Raw genomic sequence first — 25,745 nt, forward strand, 5'->3', positions numbered from 1 at the left:
TCATTTCATCAGAGTATTTGCTGGTCAGTCTCTAGCTGCAAATAGAGTATGTACCCAAAACAAAGGGATACAAAAGGGAACGATTTGTACACCAAAGATTAAAGGGAGCTCTTGGGAAACTTGATGAAAAGTGAGTCGAAGGCCAAAGACTCTGATGATCAAACTGCAAAAGCCAGTCATGAAACAATGGATCTTTTATAGGGTAATCATAAAATTACATAAGAAATATTAATAGCTAATTTATTATTTGTCCTAATAATGATTACATTGTTGCAGCTATCATCTACATGGTAGTTGATATTAGATCAAGTAAACTCACTTGCATACTTTTTAGTTCCAGAAAAGGTCCCATTTAGACTTTTTTATTAAAAATAATTTAATTCCCATTGCAACAGATGGATTGTTAAATGGCATTTTCCCCAGCATGAATTATTCTCAGTAAGAACTTTCTACTTTATTTTACAGAAGAGGAAATTCATGTTCAGAGGAGTTAAAATACTTCCATGTAGTCACATCATTTACGAGCTGTCAAATTGAGAGAACTGTTTCCAACTAGAGAATTTTGATGCCAAGTCCAGGTTTCTTTTCACCATACATCAGCTATTTTTTTAAAATTCTCTTTCTCTTATGTTCTATATCACATTGTAACTTTAAATATCTTTAATTTGGCCACATTTCCCACTGCTTTCCCCCCATATGAAAATTCACTATCACCAAAACAATTTCTTTAGGCTCCCGATTTTAAGGATTCCTTTTAGAATAATCAGTGTTGAGAGAGATTGCTTGGTTGGATATTCCATACCGTCTTATGTTTGGAATCCCAGGCAATTTTAGACTACTACCATTGGAGATGGTGGGCCTCCTTATTGATACCATCTGTATTCCATGTAGCTAGATGTAATATTTACAACTGCAGGATTTGTGAAAGAGTGTTTAATTTGGGGGGTGCTTTCTCTGATTATTTAATACAGCCCAAATATCCCTGACTTAAGAGAAAAAAGGGGTGCCTAGGTGGCTCGGTTAAGTGGCTGACCAGCTCAGGTCATGATCTTGGGGTCCTGAAATAGAGGTCTGCCTCCCTGCTCAGCAGGCAGCCTGCGTCTCCCTCTGCCTGCCACTCCCCCTGCCTGTGCTCTCTCTCTCTCTCTCTGACAAATAAATAAAATTAAAAAAGAAACTCAGAAGATATCAAGTACCCCCACAGAAACCTTTTACATACTCATGCCTTCATTAGCAAAATTTTTGTCATTGAACTTTAATATTAGCCACTTAAACATGGCAATATGCTTCAAAGTGTAGGATTATTATAAGCTCCTTGGTTTTAAATATGTGTTCTTGGTAGTGATCAGCATTGTTTGAAAACCTTATTTTTTGTGTTAGGATAGCAAAAGGCAGTAGTAATCGTCATTGTTTGAAAACCTTATTTTTGTGTTAGGATAGCAAAAGGCAGAGAAATCATATGGCTGTGCTTTCAATGAATGATTTTAAGACTTTCATTATTTCAAAAAGTAATAGCATCATTTTTTTCCTGTTGAATACATTAGGTTCCCCCCACCTCTATGTCCAGCCAAAGGTATCTGTCACTTTAATAGAAATAACTAAAATAGTTCTAAAGTAATAGCCATCTGCATGCCATCAATTCAAGAACAAACTTGAAATTATTTCGTTATAATGAATATAATGAAAAATAATGAAATGCAATTATAATGACATTTAGGGTAATAGCTGTTTAGGTTAAGAGAATAAACATAAAGATTATTATAAAACTGACGAGTATTTAAGCAAGAATTAATGTAAAATCTTAAACCAAATGTATTCAAACAGGGACAACATTTCATATGAATGATGTCCAACTGATATGATTTGAGTGATGCTGGGTAGAACATCAAAAACACATGGTTGTCATAGGAACACTCACCCAAGAAGAATGGGTCAATTATGTTGTTAACCAAGCATGTGTCATTTTTGACTCAAATTTTACCTTCCCATAAAAGAATGTGGTAAGTAGCTATCCTTGCTCTCTCAACTCAGGGCTAACACAGCAGCCTCTGGAGAAGAACTGAGGTTGAATCCTGTTTTGCAACTTACTAATTTTTTTGACCATAGACAAGTGAGTTAAAGTCTCCCTCATTTTCCTTATCCATAGTATGTGAAGAATTTTCCTTTAGGGTTGTTGTTATTCTTCGGCATTTAAGTATTTAGAATATTACCTTAGTATTTGGGACCTGCTCAGTAATTGTATTGCTATATCATCACACATTTTCAGATACCAGATATCATGTAGACAATGTATGAAAATATGAATTAAACAGATATTCAGTTAGTGTTTAATATATGTGAAGCACCATGTTAGGGACAGAAGCCTAAATCTCAAGGATGAAGATTGCAGTGATTGGAACCTCCTAGGGGCGCCTGGGTGGCTTAGTCGGTTAAGTTTTCGACTCTTGATATTGGCTCAGGTCTCAATCACAGGGTGGTAAGTTCAAGCCCCATGTTGTGTTCCACACTGGGCCTGGAGCCTAATTAAAAAACAAAAAATGAAAAACTTTTTCCTCAAAGGTTTTCTCAGAGGGAATTAGTTTACCACAAAATCTATAATCTTCTGGTAGCCAGTAAGAGGTCTAGTCCACCGAAAGGTGAGTCACTCTTACTTGTCCCTGAACTTGAGGGCATCTGAGAATTATTCCGACCCAGGGCTTCCAAGCGAATTCTGTGTCGAGGTCCTCCCTAGCTTTCCATTTTTCTTAACATATAAATCTAGAATTTTGACATCAACTAAAGGACCGTACTTTAAATAGCTTTCATAGCACTACCTCAACCTAATCTTCCTGTAGCTCTGTTTGGGCCACGTTGCCCTCCTGTCAGTTCCTCAAATGTGGCTTGCTCCTTTGCATCTCAGGACTTCTTTGCATGCCCTTTCTTCACTTTCTGTATATCCTGTCTGGCTGACTTTTTCAGATTTCTGCTCAAAGGTCAGCTGCTCACAGAAATGTTCTGATGGCCTCCCAGACTGGCCTATGTCCCCATAACATGCTTTCATGGAACCCTCTTTTTCTTTTCTATCACAAATACAATTACATAGTTAACTTTATAACAATAATGGAAGGACATCATATTCATAGACAATAGTAATGAAACTACTTGCACATAGAATCTCATCAACAAAGAAAGATTAAGACAGGAGTGAGTGGGGGAGAGAGCAAGAGAGAAACACAGACATTAAAATTCTGTCCACTATTCCCCTTTAATAGGTTTATGACCTGCTGCCTATGAGTGGGCATAAAATGACATGGGAACCCTGCTCTTTCCTTTGCTATTCCTATTAACCAACTGCCTTTTTTTTTTTTTAATGAATTGGAATACCAATATTTGAACATGTTTTTTTCAAACATCCGGGTTCCTTCACACAAGCCAACAACTTCATCTTGTGTTCAGTGAAAAAGGAATTTGGCCCTAAACTGTAGGACCATTGTCCATATTGAATTAATTGAAAGAGAGTCTGGAGACCTTGTGGTGGCACCTTCCTAAGGAATTTTCTAGGGTAATTTGGGTTTTGTACAATTTTTACCCTACTTGCTAATTTAGAACCTCACAAGAAAGATGCAACTCTATTTTGAATATTTTTAATTTTGGCCTAAAATACAAGGTCTGTGAGGGCAGAAGCTGCATCTGGAAATTTCATCCCTGTATCCCTAGCACATGGCAAGATGCCTGGATCATCTTGGAGCTTAATATTTGTTGAATTAATTAGCATTCCCCCAATGTTTACAGTATCAGTCTATTTGGGCAACAATACAGAATTTGGAGTTAGGAAGACTAAAGAAGTAGAAGGCAGACAGAATTCCAAAACCTTAAGCATTATGCAGACCTTATATAACCTGCATGTCCATAGAAACCTAACTTAAAATGGCAGAAAAGCTGAGAGCAAGACGTGACAAAGTTCAGCATATTTTAATGAAGACTTATGTATGTAAAGCAACATTCTGGTTTTTAATTCCCTTACTAAGCCAGTCTGTAAACAAAAAGCCAACACCTTCCTTATCATTTTAGGTCGAATGAGCCGGACTCGATTTATCATTATGCCAACCCAAGGAGAAGGACGACCATGCCCCACAGAGCTGACCCAGCAGAAAACCTGCCCAGTGACACCCTGTTACAGCTGGGTCCTCGGCAACTGGTCCGCATGTAAATTGGAGGTAGGTCACGTGATAATACTTAAGGAAATGCTTCTTAGTATGTCTAAAGCATTTGTCTGGTCAACCTATGTGCTGATGGAATAAATTTCACAGCACCAGGGGTCTGGCACAATGTATTTTTATGCAATAGAGCACACGCAAAACTACAACCAGGGGTGCCTGGGTGGCTCAGTGGTTAAGCATCTGCCTTCGGCTCAGGTCGTGATCCCAGAGTCCTAGGATCGAGCCCCGCATCGGGCTTCCTGCTCGGCGGGAAGCCTGCTTCTCCCTCTCCCGCTCCCTGCTTGTATTCCTGATCTCGCTGTGTCTCTCTCTGTCAAATAAATAAATAAAATCTTTAAAAAAAAAAAAAAAAAAAAAAAAACTACAACCAAATGACTTAACCTCATGCCAAGTGGTGTTGCTAGGAAAATAGCAATTCATTAGGCACTGATTCTAACAGGGTCATGGGACTTTCATTCTCTTAGGCATTCTCCGGAATACAAGGTTAAGTTCTTGGCTTGGTGAAAATATCAAAGTATTATTTAATTAGGCAAAACCCTGATGCGATGGAAATGCACAGCTTGCCGTGGACTCTATTTCTTAATGAGGCACTTTTAGGCTTAGCCAAAATCTTGCATATGGGCAGAAAACCAAAAGTGTAGGAAAGTTATATCTTAACATTATTACACGAACCAAGGTTACTACATTTTCCTCAATGATTACTTTTTTATTGACATGAAATATAAATGCCTAGCAACATCATCATATATCACATACCCAGAGCTTTTGCTGGATCAGCAAAGATCCTCTACTGCATTTTCTCTGTGGTTTCTTGTGTAAGAAAAAGCACATTGACTTTTTTTATTTTCTTATTTTACTAGTTTATCCTTCAGTTCATATTCCAAAGCACATTTTAATTAGATAACAATAATTGTGATTATGCATTAAGAAATCTGCAGAGTATTCTCATAGAGATGTTTAGTGTTCTTGTCAGGATGACATTGTCATGCAGCATTACTACCTTGCAGAGTTAAATGCCCATGTATTTTAATAAGTCCCAGAGGAACAAAAATGTGTGGTACATTTGTTCAGTCTCCTTTTTACAGAAAATAAGATAACCATGCTCATTAATTCAATAGTAACCTAATGGCTTTAAGTATGAATACTTTGTCCACTAGTCGAAAATCTTCTTTCCTAAATCTTGAGCAATTTGTAAATCCTGCTTGGAATCCCAGTAAGGAAATGGAAGGAATGTTCTTCCGTAGCACGGTGATAACTGTTGACAGAGTAGAGAAAATAAACTCAAAGAATTCAGGGACCCATTGCAGGGGAAGGGAGAAAAAAGTTAGCGGGGAGGGAGGGAAGGGTGGAGGCCTGATAAACCCCCTGCTCCAAGTCTCGCCAGGCATACAATCACTACTCTACCTTACTTGTTCTTTCGTATCTTCCCTTTTTAATCTTCTCGGGTGTCAGGAGCCTTTTTTTTTTTAACACACAAATCTGCCCACTTGTCCCATGGGAACATTATAGGGAAATGCCAAATATAGTGTTTCATGGTTGCTGTCACATACTGCGCTTTTGCCAGAACCATGCGAGCAAGAGTGATGGGTTGTGAACATTTTCTTTAGAATTGCCAGTGGGGGCTGGGGGTCGTGGCATCCATTGGAGATACCCAGGCTTGGAGACCCTAGCAGCAAGTGCATCCAGAAATTTCAGAGCTGCTTCCGATTTCTAGATGAGCTGCTTCTTGTTCACTGGCACCTCCAGCCAGGAGGAAACTCTGCAGTTCATTTAATCCAGGCAAAGCTCTTGAAAAACACATCTGCAGTTAATTGTTCCAGGGTGAGCACCTTACCCAAACAGGGCCAGTCAGCCTTCTTCCCTAAGAATTTGGAATGTTACTGAAGCTGTTCGAAGACAGTGTATTCAGGACTCTTACCTGCAACATTTTCCTGCCTTGTAGATAGGTAGCTCAGAAGAAGAAACAAAGAGGGTGACACAGAAAAAAGAAGAGGCAAAAGAGAAAGGGAAGCATGATGAATGCCTGAGTTCAAGCTGCATTTCTGCTTTTCTTGAAGCCTATCTGTGAACTCTTTGTGACAGATAACCCAGTATCTTTTTAGCAGGTGGCTTTTTCTTCAATGTGTATGTCAACAGAGTTTGGAATTACCAAAATGCGTGTAGGCCTCTACACACAAGGGAAGATCCCCTGTCTCACAGCTGCACTCCTGCTTCTCCTTGTCCTGGCTGTCCTTGCCTGCCAAATACACGTTGGGCACTCATCCCCTGAGGGTGGTGGGGATGTCCAAGTGGCCCGCTGCCATCCAGTGGATCAGACCACCAGAGGCGCTAACACAGGGCTCAGCGGACGTGCCAGTTCGGCCACAATCTTACATGGAAAGAGATTAGCACAAGGAAGGGTTCATTGTCAGGCTTCACTTGTTTTAGTGTTTTCTTTTTCTTTCCAGAGTCCTCAGTTGATAACATATGTATCCACACATATATTGATGAATCTGTTTTAGGAGCTCAGACTCCTAAGTCTAGCAGGCTTCATTTTGGTCAAGGTTCTGTCAGTTCCTAGCTCTGCAAATTTTGCCCAGGCTGTAAGTTCTCCAGGTCTGTTTTTTTGTTTGTTTGTTTAATCTCTATCAGGAGAGTAGCAATAGTACCTGTTTTTCTGGGAACTTTTGGTAGGGATTACACAGTTTTAATACAGTACTTACCATGGTACCTGACATAAATTAAGAGCTCAATAAATTGTAGTTGCTATTATAATTTTGATTAAAACTATGATGATTATTATCACCATCTGCCTCTCCACATCTGGTGGAGATGCCAGTTCAGAGCATACGAAACATCCATTAATGATGCGGATAGCGGAGAGTCGGTGAAAGAATCCTCACTTATTGACAGTCTTGCTCAAAGAAGCCTGGGTCTGCTTTCAGTCTCTAGTGTGTAAAGCTTCATGAATGAGAGTGAATGCTTGCCTTATGAATGAGATTATCATTCGGATGCTGATTTCTCTTCATCTTTGGCTGCTGTTGTCAAGGAAAGTTGACTCTGGATACCTACTAGGAGCATATTATTGTTTGTCTTGGTTTTGAAAGGAATCCCTGATGGAGACTTGTTTCTGGTCATTTTCAAAGAAAACTCTAATCAGCTGCATCTTCTGTTACCCAAGGTTCCAGACAGCAAATTTCATGCATGCTGCTGTGGCTTCAGACTCTTCTCTCCAAGCACTCTATAGCAAAACATACACCTCAGGCAATTCTGCAATGGACCCATCATCCAGAATAATGACTTCTAAGAGAGACCCCCTTCCCTAAAAAAGAAATTCAACTTACAACTATTTTCGACTTTAGAGAGTAAACATTTACTAGAGCTAAATGAATCTACTGTGAATTAACTCAGAACCTCTATTCGTCTCCCCAAAACTACACTTATGTTCAAAATTAGGGTGCATTTCCTTTGGCAGTTTCACAATCGCCAGAGAAATGATTTTAGAGCAGGTATGAAGGATTGATAAGTCAGGTGTGGGAATTGCCATCTTAGATAAACAAATGATAATTCTTATTAAAACCTCTCTAGAAGCAAAAGTGATAGCCTCAATTTATGTGCCTATTCAGATTTTCAAGCTTTAAGTTGCTACAACTTGGACCTCCTCTAAGTCGCACCTTTTCTTCCTTCCCAGTAGGTCTTTGAACCTAACTTCCTTGTTATGTAAAGAATTTTTCTCAGCAGCCACTCCGTAGCAGCCTTTGCATCCAGCAGTCTGTTCACAACCTGCCTTTGGCACTTGGCAGTTGCTGCCACAGTGCCTGGCCCTGGTCGGGGCTCGGTAGGCCCAGCAGCCCCCAGACCTGCTCCATGCCCTGGCCCACTATCCTGACTGCATTAGTCAATCACCTCCTCCTCCTTTGCTCTTGCCTCTCCAAAGGCCACAGCAGCTCCAAAGCCTTGGAGAGCCAGTTTCTGGCTCCTGCAGCATAAAACTGAGGAGGGCATAAAAAGAACATGAAACCTGGTTTCCCAGTGCGGGGCACAGTTACCAGACTGCCACCGAATAATGAGTTACTGGATTAAAGCACGTGGCATCGCTGACTGCCGCCGCACAGGTACAGAGGTGGGAGCTCGCTCTAGCTCTTTCTCTCTCCCCCTTGGCCACCATATGAGCAGTAGTCATGAAAACTCTAGCTCTTCCCACCGACTCCTGGCATTAGTGGGAACTGAGTAACACACCTCACAAGTTTAGGGGAGTTAATAGTGCCTGGGATTGCCTCCCTCCCCCGTCTTGGATGCTCCTGAGGCATGCTGTTACCACATGGCCTGTCTGGAAGATAGGGGTGTCCAAGAAACCAGCTGGGCTTCCTTGCGAAGTTGAGGCCAGCTTGGTAACACACGACCTTGTATTTGCTTTCCCCTCCATTCCTGCTGTAGTTCTTTACCCTCACTCTTGGGATTTTACCTCCTTAGCTTCAGCTCTGTTTTCTAAGGTACTTATGGAAAAACAGAGCTACTATCTAAAGCTGTCCAAATATCCAGTGGACTTCTTTTTGAAGTATGAACCCCTGACAAAAACTGAGGAGAAAATACTCATGAGTATCCGCCAAAAATGTTACAGTAGGAAACCTTTCATCAGGCAGACGGTTAGGTCAGATAACCACTAAGAGCTTTCCAGTTCTAAGTTTCTGTTTCTGTGAGACACTGCACAATTTTTTTTCTAATTGCCCAGAAAAATCTGAGTGGGATTTGTATTAAGTATCTTCAAGAAAACATTATTCAACACAGAAGGCATGCTGGGAAAACAACTTCTTGTGGCAAGAGAGAAAATTAGTGTTTTATTGGAAACCCCAACCTAATCCATATGAGAAAGGACTGAATTCCCTACCAAAGAAAAACGAGCAAAGTAAAAGAGAAATGTATGCCCTGTAGCTATACATGCTCTCTTGGGGAGTGATTATGGATTAAGCCATTTTAATACATACACCTAGACAAATTTCATCTTGTTTGTTCTTTTTCAGTCAATCCTGAGTTCCAAAACGAATCGTCATATTCTGAGTACATAAATTCCATGGAATAAATTTGCATTTCTACTTCAACTTCTCTATCAGCTCTAGGAGAATTGCTCAGTATGCTTTATTGTCAACACTTGAAAACTCCCAAGAGGAGGAAGCTGCTGATTTTCTTGGCCAGGAGGTGGCAAGAGCCAAAAAACTGGGATATGCTAATTGTCTGGGTAATTCTGACAGTATCCTTTCCTTTAACAGGGTGGAGACTGTGGGGAAGGAGTCCAGTTCCGCAGCCTGTCCTGCATGGTCCACAATGGTTCAATCTCTCACTCGGCTGTAAGTGTAGATGATGCCCTGTGTGGAGAAATGCCTTTTCAAGACAGCATCCTGAAACAGCCATGTTCTGTGCCTTGCCCAGGTATGTGGTTTTAAGTGATTGGGAGGGACTTCCCTGGTGCTTTTCAAATTCATTTTCTATTTTTTTTTCCTGGAGAAGCTCTCATCGAAATTGAAGTTTTGAATTAACCACAATTAATAAAGTTATGACTTTGGAAGATCCCCACAGCTTCAATTGAGGCAAAGTAGGTAAGAGGCAAAAAAGCACTGGACTTGGAAATTTAAGAATGAAGTTAGAATTTTGTCACATCACTGGTGTTTTATCAGGGACGTAGAATTTAGTGCCTTGGACCGATGGCTGCTCTATCTAGGAAATGTGTTAATAATGCCTAACCTGACAGTATCTAGCACACCGAGCAGCACTCAAAAAATGCTGACTGGATCCTTGAGTTGAGGAACCCCGGAAAGATGGTGTGGTAGAAGCAAGTAAGGCTGTAGGTTCATGAAAGCATTCTGTAATTGTGAAGGTCATTAGTTACATAAAATGTATGAGTTGATTTTAATCCCAATAACCAACCTAGCTTGTATGGCCTAAGTTTAAGGTGGCTGAATAAATCCACATGTGTGTAAACACATACATACGTATGCATGTGTATGTATATGTATACACACACACAATTATGTATGTTTAGATTAATAAACATTCTTTATACTCAGATATTTCACTTCAGAGACTTTTCCCCTTTATATGGTTTCTATGAATGTCTATTTTGTGACATTATGTGCCTCTTTGAAAACTGAGTTACTGTTTTGAAAAGTTTATTATTACTAGAAGACAGATGGTGTCCGCTAGATAAGACCACCATGATTTGAAGTGAAGTAATGGCAATCTGGTTTTTGATACTTTCTTGCTAGACTAGATTAAACCATAAATTATCATTCTTAGTATTCTAAGTGGAAAATTGGTCAAGGTCGAATGTATAGTGTGTACAACCCACCCATATCACTGTACCATCACCACAAATCTCACTGTGAACCAACCCTGTCCGTGTAAACGTTTCAAGTGCCAGTTTTCATGTTATTTTCCTTGCTCTGTCCTGCACAATCATCCAGGAGACTGCCACTCAACGGAATGGTCAGAATGGAGCACATGTGAATTAACCTGCGTCAATGGAAGAAGCTTCGAGACAATGGGCCGCCAATCTAGGTCAAGGACATTTATAGTCCGGTCTTTTGAGAACCAAGACAGCTGCCCTCAGCAGGTTCTAGAAACACGCCCTTGTGCAGGTACCAAGAGCACTTTTCAGTTCTCAGCCTTGATTGATCAATGCTTATTCTATTTTTACGTGAGGTGTAATAGAACCGCTGTTATCATATTTACTTGCAGGAGGCAAATGTTATCACTACACATGGAAAGCAAGTCTTTGGAACAATAATGAACGAACTGTATGGTGCCAACGTTCAGATGGCATTAATGTCACAGGTATTCCTGCCTAAGATTTGTGTGGGCACTTCAAAAAGATCTCTGAGTGTTGCTGTTTGTGAGAAGAATTAGCTTACAAATTATAAGCACGAGAAGACTGGGCAGGTGGCCTTAGATGATCTTCATAGCAAATTGTCATTAGACCTTATTTTGTTTTAAATTTTTAATCAAAGTGTACTTGGCATTTAACAATAAATTAGATTTAGGTGTACAACAGAGTGATCCAATAATTATATACAAGATGCCCACCAAGAGAACTGTATTACAGCATTATTGACTATATTCCCAATGCTGCATTTTTCTTCCCTGTGACTTATAACTAGAAATTTGTACCTTTTAATTCTCCTCACTCATTTCACCCAACACACCCGCTCCCCCACCTTTGGCAACCACCAGTTTAAAGTCTGGTGCGTTCTTTTTTGTTGTTGTTTGTTCATTTGTTCTGAGTTTTTTTTGGATTCTATGTATGAGTGAAATCATATGGTATTTGTCTTTTTCTGTCTTGCTTATTTCACTTAGCATAATACCCTCCAGGCCCATGCATGTTGTTGCAAATGGCAAGACGTCATTCTTATGGCTGAGCAATAGACCTTTGCTTCTTAGAAAGCAAACCATTCTATCCGAAGACCCATAATACACCCAGTGACTTACACAATAAAATTTCCTTAAATATCATGTTCTGAGACAAAGGCTGAAAAAGACACATGGGAGTTTAAAACAATAGTCTCTAACGTTTTAAATCCTGTACCTTCTCAGTAAAAAGTTTTTGATGACACCTCAACATTCTAATTCTATGATGCTACCATATCATATTATAAAACACATACAAAAGTTGAAAATAAAGGGTGGGTAAAGATATAATAAACTATATTTCTTAATGGCACAAAAAAAACACTTTTGCTGTAAGTTATAAAGATTTGTATCATGCACTGGAAGCTTGGTTTTGGATATTTTGCTAGTCATTATTACTTGACAGTGGATACAATCTGATTGTACAAATTATCTCAATTTTAACGTTTTTTAATGCCTTCTCAGAGAAAATTGTCATTGTTTTTACTGCTACTGCAGCTGACAGAGCTTATCATATCAGTGAGAGAATTTCTATTCTTCTGTAGGAATTGAAGAATTGTCAGCTCCTTCTTGGTATTATTTGCCTATATTTGCATTATAGTATTCCCTTTAATCTGTAGTTTATCCATAAGGTAATTTATTTTAAGCTGCTTGCCCGTTCTGTAAGTTATTGTTGAAACTAAATACGTTGCAAATCTGTTTGACCAGGAACACCACAAGCAGCATCCTCTGCAGCATGCTGAGAGTTGGCAAGTGAGGGTTACACTATCAAAGTCTCCTCAGTGTACTTGTTGCACCAGTCTACAATACTGGGCCATCCACTGATGAGCTCAGGTTAGCACGACCAGCTGCTAAGTATTACAGCTTCTTTCTTAAATTTAAACAAAATATTATATGAACTACACAAATTCTAGTATTTTCTAGCCGATTCCCTAGAGATTCTGTCCCCAGGGGCGCAGACACTGCTCTTGGGAGATCACTGGTTAAAAGAGTGGAAACAGCACCATGTCCAAATTATCCATTTCACACGTAGGTATAATTCTGGATTTTAGGGGGTTTTTTTGTTGTTGTTTTTCCCCTGTGGGGATTTTTATACTTTTAGTAACACTAGGAATTTAGCTGCTTCATTCACAGGGAAAACAAAAATCTGTTTCCTACACCATCTTAGGCTCAAAGCTTTTTGCTAGCTACCAAATCATAAACTATAATTGGGTGACAATTATATAGTAAGGCAAAAGCTGGAATCTATAAGTGAAACCAGTATTACATAAATACAATTTAAATACTGCCCTCAAATACATCAAGTTCTTAGACTAGTCCCCGAATCCTTAAAGGCATGGCTACTATGTAAATTACTGCAGAGTATAGACATTATTCCATCCATTTACTCAAAAATATTTAATAGCAGCAAGTATGGTATCAGATATATGACCGCCTCTCCTGGAGCTTATACATTTGCTTTTAAAAATGTGTCAAGCTCCATATGTGACTGTGTGTGTGTGTGTGTGTGTAGATGCATTCTGGTTAAGACACATTTTAAAGTTTTACCAAGGAGTTTGCTACTGTGGTCCATAAATCTATCCATGGCATTCTTTTAGCATTGGTTGTTGCCAACTGGCTTATTGCCTAGTTGAGGTATTCAGGCACTGGAGAAAAATATACATAGAATGAGTCTTTGAGCAGATATATTTTCTGCTCCTGAACTTCAGTTGAAATTTCATCCATTCTTTTCCTGGCCCGGCACACAGATGTGGCCCTCAAGCAGAGCCATATGCTAGAATGACATTGCCAATGAGTAGGTATAAAAACTACTGCCACCATCTTGTTAGCAGAGCGTCCCATCTTGAACAAGTCTTCCTAATCAATAAAATACAGCTGGCCTCTGTGTCAGCAAATGCATATAAAAAAGAATACTGTTACACAGTGGCAAGAGAGGAAAACAATTCTTTTTTAATGTTTAGCACAGAGAAGTCCACAAATGATGGTGGGTTTTTGTGTTATTTTGTTTGTTTTGTTTTTTGGTAGGAGGCTGCTCCCCTCAGGCACGTCCTGCTGCTATCCGGCAGTGTAATCCAGCCTGCAGAAAACCTTTCTCCTACTGTACACAGGTGAGTCCTGTGCTGGAGACTTCTAGACCTTTACCTGCTGTCTTCTGCATATGCTGTTGGGTGTTTTCCAGTAGACCACAGCAGCAGTTTCGTGTGCTCACGGTACCATCTAGAGGAATTTGCAGGAATAATCAAGCTATTAAGGATTTTTTTTTTTTTTAATAGGGCCACGTCTTAAGGCTATAGCCAAATCTGTCTTTCAGATAGCTAATTCGTATTAGCTCTGCTTATCAATAAATGTCCTCAGTTGATTTATTCTTTATTAGCCTTTCATCTACCCAAACTATTTGGAAAGATCTTATCAATGTTCATATTTGCTAATTATTTAGTAAATTGATTACGCTAGTATGAGTAAATTTTCAGTTCATTTAAAATAAGTTAAATATTTGCCTATGAGAAAAAATTACATATGTGCACGCATTTTTTTTAAAGCAGAACTCTTTCTTCCGTTCTTCTCCCTTGACTCCCATTTACCACTGCTCTGGAATTAATGCAGAATGTGCAATGTATTCTAATCAATGGCACTCATAATGAGCAGTGCATATATAAAATTATGTCATGTTCCTTAAAGAAACACATTTCTTATTATTATGTGCTCTTTCCAAAAATGATCTGGTTAAAAATAATTCAAGCACTCAGTCCTATTTTATGGTTCTTTCACTTCAAGGTGGGCTAATTCTATACTGCAGAAAAGCCAGTATCTAAGCTTACAGAGGAGAAAAGAGGTCAGCAACAACTTCAGAGGCTAATCAGGTTTGCAAAGTAGAAGGTGTAGCTTTCCACCAACTGTCTGGATACCCTCTTTAATAAAACAAATACCTTTTGCCTTGAACTTTTGGCACATGTGATCAGTTGCAGCTTTTTCACTTAGACTGGAGGTGATCTTAATTGTCTTAATTAGCTCTCTATTGAACACCCTGTAATATCTTGAAATGAAATACTGTGATGTCATTATAGGAATGCTGCCTTTTACTAAACAATGGGCAATTATTAATTTTACCCTACTTTTCTGGCCTTTTCCTTTTGTAGAAGATTGAGGTGCCCCCCTTAGTTTTAGTATCGCTCCTTAAAATTGATGTGTTAACAATCGATGACCCAAATATATTGATCCTGATGAATCATACAGACTTGAGTGGCTGTGTGAGACTGGGGTCTGTTCCAAAAATTCCATATATTTTCAGGTAAGGCACCCCTACAGCAAAGTCCTTCAGATTCATAATTTTATGCTTAACTTGTTCTATTCTTCTCTGTTGTCTTTATGTTTCCTGGAGGACGGAAGAACAATTATTTTCAGTTTCACTGCTAGAGACAGAAGGAAATCCTTGTTTGTTATATCTCACCCTAGCCAGCACCTTGGAGAGGTTTATTGTACATGAAAATGACCAGGAATTCACAGAGAAACATGAAGAACACATTGTCACAATGCCAACTAGGAATGTGTTGTAGTGTGACACTCAGGGTACTCCAAGGAAGAATGTGGGACATGTGCCTTTGGTGAAGTCTTTTTTTTTTTTCTCCACTTGGGCTGCCCTCCTTGAGGGCAGAACCAAGCCTGCAAGCAGAGAGGTAGTTCAGACTAGTTAGTGATCAATGGTCGAAGGTGGTAAGCCACATTCAGCAGCTGGCTCGGAAACCAACATCAAAGAGCACAAAGCCCAAAGGCGCTGGTACATAATCCCTGTTGCTTTACTTCTCAGCATCAAGGTCAGTAGGTTCGAGTGAGCGGGCAGGAATTTGAAATGCCTAGGGACCCTATATGGTTTGAGAAACACTTGTGGAACTGTAAAGAGCCTTAATTTCAGAGACAGACCTTGGCATCAAGACTGGGGGGAGAGTGTAGGATAATTTGATTAAATGACTTAAAATCTCTGTAAGAGAGAAAAGACAAAGAATACCTGGAAGGCATGAGAATTGTCAACCTGTAGAAAAGTCTGATGATGCATTTAAGGGTTGACTTTGGAATTCACAAAAAGGAACTGCTCAGTTTTTCATCTCTTGGGCAACTCTATTGCTGAAAAACTCCCAATTGCCATAACACACATCACACAGGTATTAAGTGATTCCAACTTTTACCTTGTTCTTTGTCATCACCGTGTAACCATAAAACTATTTTGGATGCTGTAGGGTGGAGTCTGTGGCTGTGAGAAGGGTTATACAGAGATCATGAGATCCAATGGTTTCCTGGATTACTGCATGAAAGTACCCGGCTCTGAAGATAAAAAAGCTGATGTGAAGAACCTTGCGGGGAAAAACAGACCTGTGAATTCAAAGATACATGACATTTTTAAAGGATGGTCACTTCAACCCCTTGATCCAGGTACATTTATTAAGAGTAAGAAATACACATTTACTCGTGGGGTGTTGGGGTTCATAATGGAGGGAAGGAGAGAAAGAGGAGACAGGAGAGGTGATGTGGTCCAATTCAAGGTTTCTCAAATTTGAATGCCAAAAAGGGGTAGTTCCTTTAAATGTAAAATGTTCTCATGGAAGGTTGAAGAGAAGTCTCTTTCAACCCCAGTCTAAGAGATAGGGAAGTAAGTCCCCAAAATTTTAGCCTTTAAAATTATCTTTTCATTGTAAATTACCTCTGCAAAAGTAACTGAATTTGTGTATATAATTGAAATTAAAAGCAAAAGTTGGAATAGATCAAGAATCTGAAGATACCTCAGGAAATGCCTAGGGACCCTATATGGTTTGAGAAACACTCATGGAACTGTAAAGAGCCTTAAATTCAGAGACAGACCTTGGCATCAAGACTCGGAATGTACCTGTTTTGTGATTGAGTGTAATGTCTTCGCCTCTCTCCACTGATTTCATAAATGAGGAAAGAGGTCCAAAGACACCGATCTTGCAGGACTGTTGTAAATTGTATCACAGTGCTGGGCCTGCAGGGGTCAGGAATTGGTGATTAAGGAGAAGCTTTCTGTGTACCTTGTCATTCTGTGCTGGTTGTATTGAGTGATCTCATTAGGTTGCAAAAACCTAATGATTTTGAGATTAGGAGTCTGAAACAGGAAAAATGAATTTGACCTAGGTCCTACCACCCATAAGTGATAGGAAGATATGAAAGTCGGGTCATAGCAGTTGGGTCTCCACTATCCCCTTATGAAGTATGCAGAAAATGAAAGCAAGATTCTCGGTGCTAATCCTACATACCTTTGCTAGGAAACAAAATGCTACTAATAATTAAGCAAAGTGGCCTGACAGGGCATGGAGAGGGAAGATGTACACAGAGCTCAGGCAAAACATACCCTGGGAATTTCCTCCCAGACTCCAGGCCTCTATGTATCAAAAGTGTCTTAATGATATGCTTAAATGAAGCAAAAACCAGAGCCTGGGCCCAAAGGACACTAGATCTAGCAGGAGAAACCAGATGTACGTTCCTCAGCCAACTTTTCAGGATGACCACAGTCTCTCATTTCTGATTCCACTCAATGTCTGGGCATGCCATAGATTTTTAAAACATCTCATTCATTTTGTGATTAAATTAGCAGTAGCTTTAAATCTGAAGGAAGGGTGGTAGGAAATGTAACCAGGCCCACCCATTGCCTGTAGACCCCAGTTCAGGAGGAGAATTAGGGTGAGGTTCTAGAGAAATGAATGCTCAAATCCACAAGTGAGGTCCTTAGCCTTTGGGGGCTAATTAAAGCATCAATAGTGCCATGTATGTAAATATAGGTATATGTATCTATGTTTTTCTCATGATGGGAGTGTGAATTGGAGCAACGTCTAAAAAGACATACAGTTTGACCTAAAATTTATTTCCTAAGAACCCATCCTACAAATATATATATGTATACTAAATGATGTTTGTTACAAATGCTTCTTATAAAGAAGATTAGTGGCAACAACCTAAAGGTATAAAGAGAATATGGAAAAATAAAATAGGATACAAGTACCCAATATGCCTCATATTAAAAAGAATGAGACTTGTCTTATGATCTAGCATGGGAAATTATTTTAAAAAATACAATTCAAAATATGTGCCATTTGTAGCTCTTTAAAAATAGGTGTATATTTTGTATGCGTGTACGTATATACATTTGCATATACAAAGGAAACTAAAATGCTAAAGGGAAGGAAAATGGTAACAGTGGTAGCTCCTGGCCTGGGAATTGAGAGAAAGTAGCAGGGTGACTTATTTTTCACTACATATCTTTTTTTAATAGTGTGAAGTTTGATCCTATCCATTATGTTATTATAAAAAGTGTTATTCGTTTTTAAGTAACATGGACCACATACCTCTACACTGGGGATTTAAAAGTTCTCGATCCTCCAAATATTTCAGCTCTGTGAGGTTTAGGAGTAAGAAGATGAAAGGTGCTTTCTCACTCAGTGAAGACTTTTTTTCCCCCCCGATGTAAAAAACTCAGAAGAGGGGATTTCATCATTAGTGTTTCAAAGAGATCAGAATCAAAGCTTTGTTAAAAGTTTCATGACCATAGAAAAATATCATTACTGCATTGAAACCTCATTCTAAGACCTAACTGAGGCTTTAAAGTGTCTTGTAAGCAAAAACTGTAATGGGTAGTGACAATATAATTGAATGTAATTGTGATTTTATTCCAAACAAGTGTTTACAATAGATTTTGATAGTTGTTCATCCCACAGAAGCCTTTCAAATAAGATGCTGAGATGTTTTTTTGGACCTGCAGTTAATTACATTCATGTAGTATAATGAATCTTCTGTGTGTGTCTGCCTTTCAGAAAGGAAGGCAGTTCCTTGGGAATGCTAAGGCCATTGTCTTTCTCAGTCAACTGTGCTCACATAAAACCATTTGTACACTGAAGTTATATATAACATAGTAAAAATCACAAAACAGATCAGACTTACTTGGTTTTATTTTTAACTCTGGCAGATAGGATATCAAAATAATGTCTATACTTTTACATGTGTGGTTATAATTTGACATTATTTGGGCATAAAGTTTTTGTTCACTCGACATCATCTGTCACCAAAAGTGGTGATAGTTTTCTTTGCATACAGGATGGCCTCTTAATCTTTTGGTTCTGTGTTGTCAAAATGTATTGCAATACTTTTTGCACTATATGTATAAGACTATACACAGATACATTTAAAATAGCCTGACAATTGTTAGATCTTATGCAGTAATGATTGCCATTGTGAAAAATTTGATAGACTGTCTTACATTTTCACCTTCGTTGGATGTTTTCTAGCTGTCACATATGGGTAGTTCCACTATGATTGTGACTTATGCCAGTCTCAGAATTCAGATGATAAATAATTCAGATGAGAAGACTTTTGTATGCTAAGCTTGTTATTTAATCTCTATCTTAAACAGATGGCCGTGTAAAAATATGGGTTTATGGAGTTTCAGGTGGAGGTTTTCTTATCATGATTTTCCTAGTATTTACTTCCTACCTTCTTTGGTAAGTACTAACTAGTAAAACATTACATTCCATATTCTGATAGGTGAGGTATTATACTAAAAGATCCATGGCCATTAACCCACAAGTAATTATCAACAGTAGAATACTTGAAATCATTTGTCTTTCCTGTCCTCATTTGACATAACCTTCTTTTAGGTGGCTTTCAAATAATATCAGAAGGTGTAAGAGAAAAATCATTTTTGATTAGTTTTCAGCTTTGACTGCATTTTAGCTTCTCTTAGTACTCCTGGGGACTGAAACTTGGCTCCCAGCCCCAGTGATTCTGAGTTAATTAGTCTTGCCTCTGTCCAGGTCATCCAGATGTTTAAAAGCATCTCAGGTAATGCTGAAATGCAGCTAAGGCTAAGAGCTAATACTCTGAGAATTCTAATTCTTAAATTGACCTATCTTGCAACCTGTTTAGTACATTTTAAATAGTAGAGCCACATGTTATGAGAAAATTTTCTGTCAATTCCAGGAACCCCATTTTGTAAGTGACTTGTTCCTGAAAATTTATTCTCAGAAAATGATGATTGGTTTACTGTACAGAATATACTTTAGTTGATGAGCTGCTCTTGAAACCAGACAGAAGTAAATACATTTGAATGTTTTCAAGTGTTGAGAACAGCTTCCAAAGCAAAATTTCATGAGATCAAAGTTTTTTTCTCCATATTGAGAGATTTATACTCATCATCTATTAAACTGTTTCATTCAGAATTTTGACCCAAGTTTTAATCTCAATTCAAATCCAGCCTTTGTGCATTTCTGTTTCCAAGGTTACACACGTTTATAAATCTTTGGATCAGTGAAAATTAGTGAAGAAGATAAGATGACTAATTCTTTCTTCTACCTATAGTGCTAGAAATTGAATCTATCTAATGTTTCCATAGTGCTGTAGTAAAAAGTAACACCTTTGGTTAGTTCTTCACCCTACACTCAAATGATTTGACCAATTTTTATGTCTTAATTAATTTTGTGTGTATTCCTAGATCCTGTCTTAATGAACAAATGTGAAGTTGAAAGCCTTATATGAGGTTCAGAGTAGTAGGATGCATTCATCACTAGAAAAGATTAAAAAAGGAGGAAAGGGTCTTTTGTTGCAACAAAAGACATGAAGGTTTGACAGATGAGAAGCTTCTCCGAAAGTAATGGCCCAACACGGTGTAAGGGAATAAGATAGTTTGTTCTTTTGTAAAAGCTTTGATGTATCATCATTGTTAATTTTTAATCTCTTAGGTATTCCAGGGAGGAGGGAACCATAGGATTTGGAATTGGGGATGTAGTAATTTATAGTAACAGTCATTAATTTTGCCTTTTTACATTTCTCTATTCCTTCAATAATAAACGTTTATTGAGGCCCTTTCTGAATGACTCTAAACTCTGGGGATTAATTAGGTACATCACTGAATTCTGTAAACAGTTTTCTAAAGATAAATTCAATTTTTCCTTACCTTTCAGTGACCAATTAGTCTTCCTAAAATTTAGCCAGATGATCAGACATCAGCAGTGGCTTTCTTTGATCTTCCACAATAAGCTTGAACAATCTGCAATTTCACTTCTATTTCCCTATGCCTTGGATAGTCTGCTGTGTTGTATAAGCCCAAATCTATTTTTCTCATTGAAGACCTTTTTTTAAAAACTACCTCCTTTATAAATGATTTTGATAAAATAGTTCTACATTCCCATCAATCTTAGTTCATTATAATATACACATTCTACTTTCATGTTTCATAAGAGTCTGTGTCCATCTTCGTCATTGCTTTAATTCCCTTTCCACAGTCAGGTTCAGTTTTTCAAGTTTACCATCTTCATTTCTATCTAAGTTGTTGAGATACAGCACTTTCAGTCTCTTTGTGTTGCTGTTTCAGAAGTTTTATCCTAAGACCCCCCCGTACACATTCACATGTATTAGGGAAGTTCACCATTTTATTGGTACTGTGCATATATATTTGTGATGACTAAACTCTTCATTATATAAGTACTGAATGTAAGGGTACTTAGAGTGGTACCTTCTAATTTTACAAGGAGGCTTCTTCTGCTTCCTTCTTCTATCCCATTCCCATCTAGAATGAATTTATTGGTAAATGCAAATGCCAGCATTTTCCCAAATAGTCTGGAATCACTTATCCATTCTTCCTCGTCTCTGGCATTTATTCTAGGCTGTGATTATAGTTGTTGTTTCTTTAGTATCTTCCCCTTCTACCACCCAACGTAGAATAGTGGATGAATAAATATTTTACACAGGTTGCCTTTTCAGTCCTCACAATTATCTACCAAGTTGTTGCTCTATCATACCCATTTTAAAGAGAGCTAAGTTATTGAACTTTTCTGAGGATCACTGACCTGAGGTCATCATCCTGGTAAACTCACCTCTAGGTTTGCCTAGTCCCAGAGATTATGCTCTTTCCACTGGTCTTCTGGTCTGCAATTTCTTTCTCTTGTGATCCTAAAAACTCTTTAGATTCAATGTAGTGGCTACAGTTTTCTTATCTTTTTAGAGGCTCCTTGTTTCCCAAATAGGCTATAGACCTCGGAACAGACCTATTGATATCAAAACACATACCATTTACTGTTACATATGAGCTGCCTAGGGTCCAAACAGATACTTTCACAGCATTTACTTCTATTAAATAGTGTGCAGAGGAGTTAGATGACAGTGTTGGAGATTTTATATTTTCTCCCCAAAATATAAAAGGCTTAGGACTAGAGAACTGCTATAAAATGCCAGGCCTTAGGTGTATACTTTGGATGAAAGCAATTTATAATAAAACTTAGAAATGCTTTTGAGAAAATATAGAAAAATAGTCTTCTTAAGGACCACTTCGTTCAAATACAACCCTTTGTACATCTACCATTAGTGTTCGAAGTTTTTGAAATATTACTGATGCCCCTGCTCCCCTGGCAGTAAAGATCCATGAGGCAATTTAGTGAAGACGAGCACTGGGTGAGATTGTAGTTAATCTAAACATGGTGCCAGAAGATTGCTCCAGATAACTATCTATAGCATATCCATTCTGCCCTGCCCAGTGCAACTCAGTGAATGGGGCCTCGTTCTGCCCAAGTTTGAGAGTAGTGCCCCCACTACCGGAGGCTCTGCCCTCAGGAGTGCCTGCCTAAACCAAAGACCATTTCAGGCTTTCATCAAGCTATTTAATCTCTACTGCCCTGGGGATGGGTCCTTGGGGCTTAAATTCTATGGTGCTGTTAAGTCCCAGCAGTTTGCCTGTCAGTTCATCATCAGTTTGCTTTTCTGGCTTCATGGGTTTATCCTTTGCTAAAATGCAAATGATCACGGAAGAGGTCACTTTAAATGTGTGTCGTGCAATGGTCTCTTACAGCCAATGTTGTGTAATAGCTTTAGCCCTCAGCCAACCCTGAAAGTGGTGGTGGCTGTCAAGAGTGCTCCATTAAGAAGAGTTATGAGGCAACACCTCAGTCCGACAGGGAAGAATAGTGTGAGGGATTAGAGATCCACTGTGGGTACAGGATGAGTGGTGGTGGCCTAGGTGGCAGGCATTTGCAGGTCCTGATTTAGTGTGAAGTGGTCACACCTTTCCTGATATCAGAGTTGACGAGAAAAGATATTTTTAAAAAAGTATTTCTTAAGGGAAAAATGAGTACCAGTAAGGGAGAAAGGAAAGAGAGCAGGGCCTCTCAAGACAGGTCTCCTAGTTGCTGGCTTTGCTAAGGACAGCCCTGCTACACAGCCCCTCCCCTCAGAGATCTTCTTAACTAGTCAGGAAACCGTAAACTCACAGCCACCCAGCATGTAGCACTTAGTTTACCAGCATTTAAGAACTTCTTTTAAACTCTAAAATTTCTCAACTCTCATATATTCATAGTTATGATAGTATCAGCTAAGAGGTTAAACAATTTGAAGAGATTCATAAAAAATGAGGTCTTCATCCAAATGATCCCCAACACACCCCATGGCCCACAAGGATTTAAGGCCTACATAATAGGAGACCCCTCTTTTTTTCCCCCCCATAATCCCATACATGGAAACTCATTCATAAAAATATCTCATAGTTTGAGAATTTTATAGGCCCAACAAACAGGCTGGCCAAGTTTAGATGTCTCCCAGGCAATAATCTCTATCCCTCTTCCCCACTCCCCCAGACTCAGCTCTTCTTTCATTTCTCTCTGCCCATTAGCCCTTGGCAAATGCTAATTAAGAATGGATTGTCAAAAACTTACTTTCTGGAAGCACCTCCATTTCTTCATCTCTCTTCCCTTCTCCTCCAAAAGGCAGGAGATATAGGATGGAGAAGATCCCAACTGTCATTTCAGATGAACTATCTCGTTATTAGAACAACCTTCACTATCACCAGAACCACCACCGTAGATGCACAAGCTGTCACTTCCAAGTTGTCCTAAACTGTGATGTGATTTCATAGTACATTGAAATGCTGCAGATTAGCATGCTCTGGACCTCATTTCAAGCTGGGCCCATTCTCTATGCTAGAGACAGGACCAAGCAATAGAACTAGAGCCACTGGAATATACTTAAGTTGAATATTCTAATAACTATACAGTGAATACCCTTTTGAGAAGCACAAAATCAGAGACTAAGGATCCCATGGCAGAGGATGCTAGAGCAGGTTTCAGCCTATCCTCAGCTCATCACCCATTGAGCATCACCGCACCCCAGATGCCAAGCAGGAACACTGATAGGATCTGTGGTTTTTCCTTTAGTGATTTTTAAAATCATTTTTAATTTCTTATTTTTGCAGTGTTCATTAGCAAACAAAACAAAAAAATTAGTTTTAGAACTTGAGCATTTAAACTAGGTGATTCTCCCTAGACCCATTTTAATTCTATCAAGCATCTCTTTTTGTGTATGTGGTAAAACTCACATAATACAAAAGTCTCCATTTTAACCATTAAGGGAAAGAAGCCAGACAGAAAGGCCACATATAGTATGACTCCATCTGTATGAAATATCCAAAATAGGCAAATCCCTAAGAGGTGGAAAGTTAAGTGATTGCCCGGGGCTGAGGGTAGGGGAAACAGGAAGACTACTTCAGTGGGTACAAGAGTTTTTCTTTGGGGTGATGAAAATGTTCTGGAATTAGATAAGATGATGGTTACACAGCATTGTGAATATACTAAATGCCACTGAATTGTACACATGGAAATGTGTTTTTAATTTAAGTTCAAAGTATAAAAATTCCCATGTATAGACAAAATGTTTTTTACTGCATGCCAAGTTAATGGCATGGATACAGAGAGAGTGCACTGAAGAGACTAAGGGCCTGGGCCTCTGTGTTAGACGTGCTTAAATTTCAGCCTCAGCCACTCAGTGACTTGGGGGAAGGTAAGTAACCTCTTTAGTCCTTCTCTGTAAAGTATTGAACCTAATGCTTCCCCCACCCCCCTCAGGGTTGTTCTGGGTTTATTGAGATATTTTATGTAGAATGCTGTACACAAGGTTGGCACTTAGTATACTTCCAAATAATAATAGATGCTATATAAAATAAACAAATTTGGAGATAAGGAAAGAGTTGGCTCCCTGCTGATAAGGACCACCCCAAAGAGCTGGGCTCTGAAGGCATGGCAAAGCAAAGGCACTGACGAAGGAGGAGAAACAGTATGGTAGGGCTGGGGTACGATGTGGCAAAATTCAAACTATAACCATTCATAAAGACAAATTGAGTTTTGCCCATACTAAAGAAAAAGTGTACTGCAGGTTGTTTTGCCCCAGATCTGGGCCATGACTCTGTGATTGGCCAAGGTTACTCAACTTCTCTATGAGAAGGAAGAGCCGCCCTCCTTGACCTGGCAAAGTTGTCAACCTCAGGTAAAACAGAGACCAGGTGAGAGTGGCTCTGCATGGTGCAAGATCAGAGAAAGTTTCCTGACCGACTCGGGTGACATGGCATCTAAATGTCAGGTTCCAGGCCAGAGCAGAAGTGTGTTTACTTAAGAACCACACCAGGGTAAGGCAGAGGAGTCTGGCTACTCCAGCTGGTCCTCTGAAACATCTCTGATATGAGGGTCACCGTAGCTTGGGAATTAGTGAACAGCAGATATTTGCACTACTGAGTAGAAACAAGAACAAGAAAAGTAGCCCTCTCCCATTGTTTCTATGACACCATTTTTAAGATTTTGAAAAAATGATAGCTTATCCTTAAAATAGGGATAAAATATATAAAGTATTCAAAAAAGAAACCCACAGGTTCAGAGCACTCTATCTTTTGTCATTTAACTACATGAATTTCTATACCTCATAATTGTCTTTGGCAGATGAAACAGAACTCTGTGAACCTTTATCTGAGGAATTCTTTTCCCTTTGCAGCAAGAAACCAAAACCACATCAAAGCACACCTCCCCAACAGAAGCCTCTGACCTTAGCCTACGATGGAGACTTAGACATGTAACCTGAAAAGAAATCCAAATGTAGACATCAACTGCCTTAACCGCTTTCTCTTTTGTAGCTCTCAGACTTCTCAGTTTTTTGAGGAATCTCTTGATGTGATACATTGGGCAGAAAACAAAAATTGCAAAAGTAATATTGCCTAACTTCATTTGGACATGGAGTCAAGGATTATTAGGTCTGCCATTTTGCTTTCAAGTTGTTTGTGGGTGTGTGTTTAATTTTTTGATTTTCCCAAGGGTCCTGAAAACCCTTCTCTTCCTGTTTGGAAATGGGAGGAAGAAAACATGATGG

The 25,745-nt window shown here is 39.0% G+C and overlaps 1 protein-coding gene across 1 annotated transcript in view; it reads left to right on the plus strand.

The window, feature by feature from the left end:
- The window catches only part of THSD7B (thrombospondin type 1 domain containing 7B), a 727,150-nt gene extending 701,695 nt beyond the window's left edge, over positions 1-25,455 (plus strand). The window contains exons 20-27 of the mRNA XM_021695876.1: positions 4,051-4,196; positions 9,446-9,605; positions 10,637-10,810; positions 10,911-11,006; positions 13,602-13,684; positions 15,809-16,001; positions 18,988-19,075; positions 25,374-25,455. Of these exons, the coding sequence (XP_021551551.1) occupies positions 4,051-4,196; positions 9,446-9,605; positions 10,637-10,810; positions 10,911-11,006; positions 13,602-13,684; positions 15,809-16,001; positions 18,988-19,075; positions 25,374-25,455 (1,022 nt within the window). The remainder of the gene's footprint in view (positions 1-4,050; positions 4,197-9,445; positions 9,606-10,636; positions 10,811-10,910; positions 11,007-13,601; positions 13,685-15,808; positions 16,002-18,987; positions 19,076-25,373) is intronic.
- Positions 25,456-25,745: the final 290 nt, after the last annotated feature.

Source organism: Neomonachus schauinslandi, chromosome 3 (assembly GCF_002201575.2).
Source record: "Neomonachus schauinslandi chromosome 3, ASM220157v2, whole genome shotgun sequence".
NCBI classification, from domain to species: Eukaryota; Metazoa; Chordata; class Mammalia; order Carnivora; family Phocidae; genus Neomonachus; species Neomonachus schauinslandi.